This window comes from Silurus aristotelis, assembly GCF_946808225.1.
Source record: "Silurus aristotelis genome assembly, chromosome: 6".
Classification (NCBI taxonomy): domain Eukaryota; kingdom Metazoa; phylum Chordata; class Actinopteri; order Siluriformes; family Siluridae; genus Silurus; species Silurus aristotelis.
Window position 1 is genome coordinate 3,725,026 of NC_139579.1, and position 10,676 is coordinate 3,735,701.

Below are 10,676 nucleotides of genomic sequence, written 5' to 3' on the forward strand. Positions count from 1 at the left end.
TCTGGTTTTCTCCTACCACTTATAAACTCGAAGCTACTTTAAATAGCTACAAATAACCCTAAGAAAGCGTGTGTGTGTGTGTGTGTGTTTGTGTGTGTGTGTGGTGTGTGTGTGTGTGTGTGTGTGTGTGTGTGTGTGTGTATGTGTGTGTGTGTGTGTGTGTGTGTGTGTGTGTATATGCCTGTGATGCTCCTGTGAAGGTCTGATGTCTTGTACTTTACCTCAATGTTTTTAGTACAAAAAGTTAAATCTAGAAAATAGGAAAGAAGATGTTGTTGTTGTGCTTCAAGGAGATCCTTTAAAAGAACCCTATGACACAATATATTTTAATACCAAAAAAGATCTGAACCTTTTAAGTAAGTGTAGAACCTTGATTTATTCAGTGGAGGAACCCTTGAAGAAACTTCTTGTCTAATATTGTGGATTCAAATGTTTTTGGCTCAAAATTGAAATAAAAAAATTAGATGTTTCGAAAAAAATTTTTTTTAAAATATTCTGATCTCAGTTTAGTGTAATTTGATTAAGGAAGAGAAACAAAATACTAAAGTTATTATGATCCAGCTTTCAGGATTAGAGCTCCGATCAATTCCCCTCTATCAGACATGGCTCTGTGCCCTGCAGCCTCCTAAACCCGCAGCTGGTCTGAATGCAGCTCTTAGCCATTATGAGGAAATGCGCAGGAAGTGTGTGCAAGCAAGCAGACCGCTTAGGTTACGCTCTTCCTCCGCCAGCTCCCTCTCGCCGGGTATCTGGTCTCACTTTCGAGTCAAAATGAACGGAACTGCTCCTCTATAATTGCCTTCTCTCCTGCAGTTTATTATCGATCGAACAAGCCGGAGCGCAGCCGACACCGTTAAACGCGTTCCGTTTGGCTTTTACAGGACCTGGCGATTTAATGGGATACACGATATCTTGGCAACACCGGGCAGCAATTAAATTATTCATCTTTAAGTTATTGATCCGGCATGATCCCTGTTCATCGAACTCACGGTCAGCTTTGATCCTGGCCCTGCCGAGGCTAAGAACCTGCTGCATGGAAACCTTTTAGGCCCAGGCGATAGGTCTGCATATTACATGAAGGCTGGAATATAGCGCATGTCATCACCTCACACATCTGAATCTGAAATATCAGCATGTTCAGGCAAAAGTTCAACTTCAGCTAATTACATTAACACGTTTTGCTAGCCATTAGCAAAAAAATAAATAAAACGGGAGTAAATCAGGGCCAAGCCGCTTCAGCATTTCTTGCTGGGTTCAGGTGCAAGTAAATGAACACTGTGGGGTTTTATTATTTAAAATATAAAATAATGTAAATTTTTTTAATTAGGGTCACTCCTATACACACACACACACACACACACACACACACACACACACACACACACACACACACACACTTAAAGGGAAAAGAAACTGCATTCACAATAAATTTGTGGTCCTTTTTTATAATATGCTGCCACACTCACATAATATGCAGTTTTTATCACTTGCCAAATTGTGATACTTTAGTTTGGGAGTGTAGCACCAAGCCCCCTGTCTGTATCTGTATCTGTTCAATGGTCCAAATGATCTGTCCTACTTTGATTTTGCCTTCAATCCTGATTCAATGTTTTTTAATTTGTCACTTATATTTATGGCATTTGGCAGATGCTTTTATGCAAAGCGACTTACAATAATCTCATCTATACAACTGAGCAGGGTTAAAGTATTTGCTCAAAAAACCCAGCAATGGAGGCTTGGAGGTCTTCTTTTGGTCAGAAGAACATCATAACCTCCTAAGCTTGACTCGATTTGACTTTAACATTGTCTGCACATTTATCTATCTATCTATCTATCTATCTATCTATCTATCTATCTATCCTATCTATCTATCTATCTATCTATCTATCTATCTATCTATCTATCTATCTATCTATCTAATAAGAAATTTCTATATATAAAGTGTGTGCACACCCTTTTCATAAGATTCATATGTACCTTTTGAACATTCATTCTATTCCACATGTAGTCCCAGTTTGCTGTTATAATAACCTCCACTCCTCTGGGAAGTTGGTCCACCAGATTTTGGAGTGTTTTTGTGGAGATTTGTGCTTATTCAGCTTATCAATTAATAGAGATTAATTAGTAGGATTGATATCAGAGATTTCCCGTGGGCTCACCACCTGCAGGAGGGACCGTAAGGGACGGTGCTGTGAGGATTGGGCAGCAGTCGAAGGCAGGGGCCTGCTTAGACTGCTGCCCCCGTGACCCGAATTACGGAAAAGCGGAAGAAAATGAATGATGAATGATGATGATATCAGAGATCTATAGCAGGCCATGTTCCATGTATATAATACCTCCATGGAGCTGGCTTTGTGCCTCCTAGTTCAAGTGAGGGAAAGTGAAATATATATATATATATATATATATATATATATATATATATATATATATATATATATATATATATTACATGTAGATATTTTTGGAAAGGACCACAAGCAATCTGGCTCTGACAGTTTCTCAACCTCAGCTACATCCCTCCGCTTCATAACCAGTCTAGACATGGGTAAAGAAACTGTTTTTTCATTCCCCGTCACCCAGTAATTACAGTTATCCCCCGCTTTACTGCGGGTCAAATCTCGCGTCCCCGGTTTATCACGGAATTGCATTTTCCACATAACTAATTTGCTTTGCTGATTTTCCCGGTCTCTCAGATAGCACGAAAGACTAGAGTTTTATGCTGAAATAATGAAATGTATTAATAAAAATGTAACTACTAATTATAAAATGAAGTAAATGTAAATACAGTACAGTACTGTAAACATAAAATAGGATTTTTGAGGTACCTGTTTATCGCGGGCGGTTTTGGAATGTGACCAACGCGATAAAAAGAAGATTACTGTATTTTGCTTGTACCTGCCTGCTCTTTTCAAAAAACCTAATTTCTCAAAAATAATATAAAAGCTAACAGAAATCTTTAAACCACCGGCAGGCAGTGTCAAAGGATGACGGAAGGAATTCTGTAAAAACAATTCACCTCGAGCTTGTTAATGTTTATTCTTTATCTTACATGATGCACAATACTGCTATTTAGACTACCACACTATACTATACTCTCTTACACTCTATGTAGATTACTGATCTGTCATAAATTATATACTCTGTATATTGTGTTCGATTTAATACTTGTATTGTCTCGTATTGTCTCGTATAGTCTGTTTTGACTAGGAAAGTCTAAGCCAAATGGATAGTGTTATTTATGTCGGTACAATTGAGAGTCACCAACAGCTAAAACCAAATTCCTTGTGTGTAAACACAGCCAAATAAACCTGATTCTAATTCTGATGCTATAACTTATATGAAATTAATCCTCATGCTACTTTGACGGAGAGCAAAATTCCACATACCCAGATAGGGAAGGTGCAGAAGTCAAATATTAATGATCTAATGGATTTGTATGTCAAAAAAGGTGATGTGCCTCACTGAGTTTGATTTTGAAATCTATTCCATCAGGAACTATCACAATATTGTTTATTTCTTGCATAACTTAATGAAAGAGTGTGAACACATGAATGTTAGCTGTGTAGTAAAATGGGTTTTAGTGAAATAAAAATGCAAAAACCAGCAGGAGGCTTCATATTATATGAACCCCAGTAATTATCATGTGATCCTGCTCATTCATTCACACACCACACCATAGTCATTCGTTCCCAGAATATGAGGGATGATGTACTTTCACCAATGATGATGACGATGACGATGGAATCGGTTGATATTGACTTCCCGCATGATGTGACACATTTCTTTGTGAATCATCAGCTCATTGCCCTCAAACTCATTCAGGTTCATTTGATAGTTTCAACTTCTTTTTTTTCATGCGCAATTCATTCCTTTCAAGTGCTCGTGTTTGGCAGAACTTACTGTAGATACAGTGACTTCACAAAAGTTTCGGTTTCTCTGCAGATGCTTTTAGCGTTCAAAAGCTTCCAGTGAAATGATAAAAACAACCAGGCTTACTAAGATCTATAGCGTGCTAGAGATGTTTATAGGACATGATGACACATTCATATTTTGTTGGTTTATTCATTTAGAAAAATGTGATGTAGTATAGTATAGAAGGCAAACTGCTAATTTATTTCTGGAACAAACACATTGCTGTCCCAAAGACTAAATATAATACAGCTTGTTGTTGTTGTTGTTGTTGTTGTTTATCTGTTTGTGTGTGAATAAACCATGATGTGGCCTGCTGTTATGTGATGCATCCCAACAGAAAGTGAAATGTTGTGTAACAAACACAAATTGGATTTGATTTCTTTTGTTAAATGTCCACTTTTCTTTAAAGAGTGACAAAGTATGAATTTTTGTCCATTTAGAGTTTCATTATGGGCACCATTTATAAAACCCAAAGAGTTCTGCATTTACATTGCATTTCCAAGCTAGGAATTGTTTTCTTGCTTAGTTCCTAGTTGTATTACCCTTCCAGATTGTTAATCCTGATATTTTTTAGACATGTGGTGTGACATTGCTTTAGTTCCCCACTTACAACTTTAGTTCCTACTCGTAATTAGTTCCCATTTTAAGAAACAAAAAAAAACGAACAGCTTTTATTTGTCACATATACATTACGGCACAACATACATGTACAGGAAGTTGGGGTCAGAGTACATGATACAGTGTTCCTAAAGCAGTGAGCTAAAGGCTTTGGACCAGAGCAAGAGCTTCAACTCTTAAGGTCTCACTGCCGGATTTATGGCAAAAAATGCAAAACGAAAGGTTCTGTTTTATCCTGGAATATGTGACCGCTCATGAAATTTTTATAGAGATGTTAAGTTTTAAAAAGAAGTAGCAGAGATTGTTGCCTCTGGTGAGTGTATAAAGATAGTTTGCTAATGTGGCAACAAAGCTAGTATGAATTTGCACATACACAAAACAAAAACGACGGGTGTGTAAATATTGTGTATCGAGTCACTCTCAGTCCTCAAATCTACCTCTTTTAGGTATATTTTAAAGTAAAGGAAACAATCATTGTCTGTACCTCGCCAGGTGTTTTTAGACTGATCTTGCTCTATGTACATGACCTACTGAACTTATTGATAAAGACTTCGAGGCACTTCTGTATGGCTAAGCCCACATATACATCTACATCTACAAAGTTTTTCACAATGAAAACTTTAGCATTGTCTGCCATCTTGGTCGTTTTGAGTTCAATGTGTCCCATTACTGTACACTAAACTACACACAATGTCTATGTAGAGGAGACAGTATTTTCAAAACCAAGTTTTAATTAAAAAAAACACACCATCTTTATCTGCATTCTAAGAGAAAAAAATTTACAAATTTCATGTTTTTTTAACACGACATTTTGTTAAATCAGGACTGTGTATCGACTGTGTTTCTTCATACATTACATTTCTACGACTTTTCGCTTTACTTGGAGAGGGAATACTTTCCCATAGCCCCTAATACTTTGGTCTGGTTATAAAATTTAACTATTTAAAAATATATATATTAAACTATGTTATTAGATTTTTTTTAATCCAATGTGGGGAAATAACTCCCCATTTATTTTTATTAATTTAATAATTAACAGAATGTCTTTAATTTCATGTTCCTTCTTTCACTCAAATGGGGTTATTTTGACACAGTCCCTAACTTGTAGGGGTTTTAAAGTTCCCGCTGCGGCGTGTGTTGCATGTGTGTGTGTGTGTGTGTGTGTGTGTGTGTGTGTGTGTGTGTGTGTGTGTGTGTGTGTGTGTGTGTGTGTGTTGATGGGCGGAGTCTGAGTGTGTACCTGTGTGTGTGTGTATATATATATATATATATATATTTATATGGCTGAGTCTATATGTGTACCAGTGTGTGTACCAGTGTGTGTGTGTTTGTGTGTGTGTATACATGGCTGAGTCTGATTGTGTACCAGTGAGAGGGTGTGTACCAGTGAGTGTGTGTGTTTGTATACAGGGCTGAGTCCCAGTGTTTACCTGTGTGTGTGTGTGTGTGTGTGTGTGTGTGTGTATACCAGTGGTGGGCATTCTTTGCTGGCCTAAACACTATCAGAAGCACTGGCCTACATTTACAACCTGAATTTTAATATTTGTGTATTAATTTATTCCCAACAGTTTATTCTTTTCATTTCGTAGCGTTTCTCGTGGCTGCACTGCTTCCAGTACGTGTATGTGGATGTTAGATTTGTCGTCCAATCAGATTTCAGCCTCTATGTGCTGCCATGTCAATCTAATTTGCCGAGAGCCTTCATAGTCAGTACTGCTGGCCTTTTTCCCTTTTGAGAATGTTATGAATGGGTCTGTTTCTTTAACCAATCAGATTTCAGATTCTCCTCACAGGGCAGCTAGCTGGCCCAGAATAGTCAGCATGTTCCCGTTCTCTGATTGGTTGGTCAGAGGGAAACTGTTACAACCAAGTTCGACTGGCAAAACACGTGTGTAGCTCTGCACAGAATAATACATCAGAGTTAGACTTTTTTTACACCTACAGAGGAAGAGAAATTGATTTGGTCTCAGACATACTTAAAAATCCATTTTGAAGAAAAGCGAGACATCGTGAGGAGGTCGGCCAATCTTGAAGCTAGCTAGGGTTTGTTTCCACTTCCAGACCAGTGAATACGAGCGGTACCACTGGATTACAGCCTCTGAGGAGCGGTGCAAATTATATATGTATTTTATTTACATTTTTATGTTTTTGTCATGTTATTAGACAAATATTGATACTCCAGATGATGTAGGTGCACAGTTAAGGTTGTATTGTAAAGGTTTGGCGTCTTAACTGGGTTTGTTGTTTTAGTAAAATGGTCTTCACCTGTATTATGTGAAATGTCTCTCTGTCTCTGTAATGCCACATGTTTTTATATTGCATTTTTGTATTGTATTTATGGTTTCTATAATCGCAACGTGATAGTGGTGGGATTAAGAGGTGGATTAAGTCAGGTAAGAACCCACTGAAGGCCCAGGTACCAAATCCACGGCCCACCACTGGTGTGTACAGGGCGAGTCTGAGTGTGAACCAGTGAGTGGGTGTGTACAGGGCTGAGTCTGAGTGTGAACCAGTGAGTGGGTGTGTACAGGGCTGAGTCTGAGTGTGAACCAGTGAGTGGGTGTGTACAGGGCTGAGTCTGAGTGTGAACCAGTGAGTGGGTGTGTACAGGGCTGAGTCTGAGTGTGAACCAGTGAGTGGGTGTGTACAGGGCTGAGTCTGAGTGTGAACCAGTGAGTGGGTGTGTACAGGGCTGAGTCTGAGTGTGTACGAATGTGTGTGTGTAGAGAGAGAGAGAGAACGAGAGGGAGAGAGGGGAGCTGTGCTCAGATTAGCTGCGGCACGAGAGAAAGAGAGACAGAGTTCACTCCTCGTGTCTCGCGCTTTGGACAAAACAAAAATAATACAAAAAATATATTTTTTTTTTATTTTTGCATTCGTGGGTTTTTTTCCCCCCACGCAGAGAAAGAGTTCGACCTCAGGCGTTTACATATATATTTGTACATATAGATGTATGCATGCATGCTTGTGTGTATGCACGCATATATTTGTGTGTATGCGTATATATGCATGTATGCATGCATGTCCGTGTTTAAGCGCGTGTCCTCGAGAGGCGGGCCATGCACGCGCCACATCTCCACTAATGGAAGTTATTGTTGTTGCGAGTTGTTTCGAACTATGAGGTGCGCGAGAAGCGGCCGCCTGTCCGCGCTCATCACGGACCACTGATTTTCTTTCTTTCGGATTTTTTTTTATTATTATTATTATTTATTCTTTCTTGGGGGTCGTCTTTGTGTGCGTGAGCGTGTGTGTGTGCGTGTGTGTGTGCGCATGTGGAGGATTTTTTTTTAAACCCGAGAAAATACCGAGGAAGTAAGAGCTGAAAAGAGGGGGAGAAAGAAAGCAAGCAAGAAAGAAAGAGAAGAGGCACGAGCTGAAGCTGAACTGCACCACCGGGGGGATTTAAATCGCTGCTGCTGCTGCTGCTGCTGGAGCTTTAATTTTTTTTGCGAAGGAGATAAAAAAAAGGAGGAATCTTTTTTTAAAAAAGGAGAAATTCATGTAGCCGTTCGAGCTCAAGCTTCATTTCTTTTTTTTTTTTTTTTTTTTGGGGAGGGGGGGTTGGATCGCAGGATGAGCAAGGATAGACCGAAGAGGAACATCATCCACAAGAGAAGAGATGTAAGTGCGGCTCTCCAAGTTCGTGCACTTTGTATTGCGTTTGTTTGATATTTTTGTTATACAAACTTGCGTGTGAACGCGTGCATGCGCGTCGTTACAATGTAAAAGCGTCTGCTTGGAAATTGAACGCAGGGACGGAAAACCTGGACTTTTCGATTAGATCGAATCCAAGCTTATTGGTGTGTGTTTTGTTACATTTTTTTAATCATTACTACACGTTTTTTGAAAGAATTGTGTGGCTTTGTGCCACTTTGGGCTTGGACACCGGAACCTTGCTGTTGAGACCCGATTGTTCTCAGCTCGGCTTTGTTCGCTCGAGAGAGAGAGAGCACGAGCAGCCATACCGGGGCTGTGTGTGTGTGTGTGTTTATTCCGGGTGTTGTGTTTCCCTGAACCTTGCACACGCGGAACAAATCGTGCAGCTTCATGCATTTAAAGCAGGGTACGCAATAAGCATTGGGAGCCGGTTTTTAAAGCAGGGTATGAGTGCGCGTGCAAACCCCGTGATGCGTGGCACCAGGCAGAAGCTCGCGCATTCTACGCGTCCGAATTTTTATATAAGTGAGCGCGTGCTTATTACTGTACCACTGACCGTGCATGGTGTATAGAGGTGTGTATGTGTATGTGTGTGGTTGTGCATGTGGGGAAAGTTCCTCGTGGTGTGGTGTGGCGTAGATCCGAGTTCCAGCTCATTGTTCCTCATGCACGCGTGAGCACGAGAATGAGAAGAAGGATTAAGGTGCCTGGAGTCTCTCTCTCTCTCTTTTTTTTCTTCTTTCTTTTGCAAAAGATTGCTTTACTTTTTTTTTTTGTAGAGACCCCAGTATCTCTAAACATCCCCTTTCTGGAGCAAAGTAAAAAAAAAAAAAAAAAAAAATTGGAAATGTTAAAAAAAAAAAAAAATCCTTATTCTTGTTGTTGTTTTGTTTGTTTTATATTTTTGAAGACACCTGAATGGAAAGGTTTCTGTAGGCCCTTTAATGGTTTCCATCGGTGTCAGTTTTGGGGGAAAGAACCTCCTTTTAAAGATCTTCCATGGAGCACACAGGAAGCTTATGTTTTGGTTAGAGGTGAAGTATCGGTTTCAGTGCTCGTCAAGGCATTTGTAGAGATCGTAGATCCGATCTCCACGCTGTAACATCTGGATAATTGTACCATCGATGGTTCCTCGCAAATTGTCAGACCGGATTCGGAGCAACCCTGCTTTCGAATTGTCACCCGTCGGATTAGATTTTACGTTCGAAAGTATATCATGATTTGGTGGAATTCTGTTTTTTAGGACTTCGTCTCGTTCTCGCCCACCAGCAACAGGTTCTTTAGGGAGAAACGTCTCACACACACACACACACACACACACACACACACACACACACACACACACACACACACACCCTGTTTACACTCTGCCAGGCTGGAGAAGTCTAGAGAGAATTTGAGGTGTGAGTGCATTGAGTTTCGCAAACGCATTTTGGAGCTGCTTGTTTGCACTTTAGGATCCGGTCCCTATAGATTGTAGAACTCTCACACGAACACACACACACATCACAATGTGAACACACCTGATCCAGGTAATCAAGGCTTGAAGATGGCTCAGGTGTAACAGAAACGTGAACTCGAGGCAAATCTGGCTTGAATCCCTGAGGCCTGAATGGAGAACATCTGTTTCGAAGCAACAAGATGGTCAGCCTTTGGCTCGAGGAGGGAGGGGGGAGGGAGGGATGGGGCGGAAGAGTCGAGGGGTGTGAAACGCCTCAGCATCGTATTTTCACACCACAAAAACTGGCCAAAGTTGCAACATTATCTCACCGCTGTAGATATAAACAAACGATCGTGTTGAAGATTCGTTCCTGATTTTTCTCACACACTGTTTCTAGGCTCCAGAAAGAGAATCTTGAAGAACAACAACAAAAGTCCAGGTCCCTTTTTTTTTTTTTTTTTTTTTTTTGAGCCTAATTCCCGTGTGCACAGAGACTAAACAGAGGACGTTCTCGTGAAGACGCAGCCGGCTCGGGGATGTAAGAGAAGTTGTGAGACGATGATGTTGTGCAGCGTTTGAGATGTGCTGAGGCTGCAGAAGGAGGAAGAGGAGGATAAGGAGGAGGGTGTCCCATGCGTGCCGGCGCTCGCCACGAAACTCCTCACCCTCCTAATTTAACCTCCCCTTAATTAGCGTAGGACAATTATACGCGCTCGGCTTCGGCATGCCCCGTGGAACAGGGCTGCGAGGGTGTCGTCCCTCCTCCGATGCTGATGCGGCGTGCGTTATTAAAATTCATGCGCGGGGGGGAAACGCGGCGGCGAGAAGAGACCGATAATAGATGATAATAAAAGCAAACGCAATTAGGCCGCCCGGATTGATGGACACGAGCCGCTAAAAGGAGAAGTGCAGGAAAGTGCTGCGCTGCTGCTCCCTTCAGCTTTCGGCCTGCCGTAATGGCTGACACACACACACACACACACACACACACACACACACACACACACACACACACACACACACACACACACACACACACACACAC

General features: G+C 40.8%; 1 protein-coding gene across 1 annotated transcript in view; it reads left to right on the top strand.

The window, feature by feature from the left end:
- The first annotated feature begins 7,435 nt into the window (after positions 1-7,435).
- The window catches only part of jarid2b (jumonji and AT-rich interaction domain containing 2b), a 127,699-nt gene continuing 124,458 nt past the window's right edge, over positions 7,436-10,676 (top strand). The window contains exon 1 of the mRNA XM_083544260.1: positions 7,436-8,154. Within this exon, the coding sequence (XP_083400386.1) occupies positions 8,107-8,154 (48 nt within the window). The 5' untranslated portion in view covers positions 7,436-8,106. The remainder of the gene's footprint in view (positions 8,155-10,676) is intronic.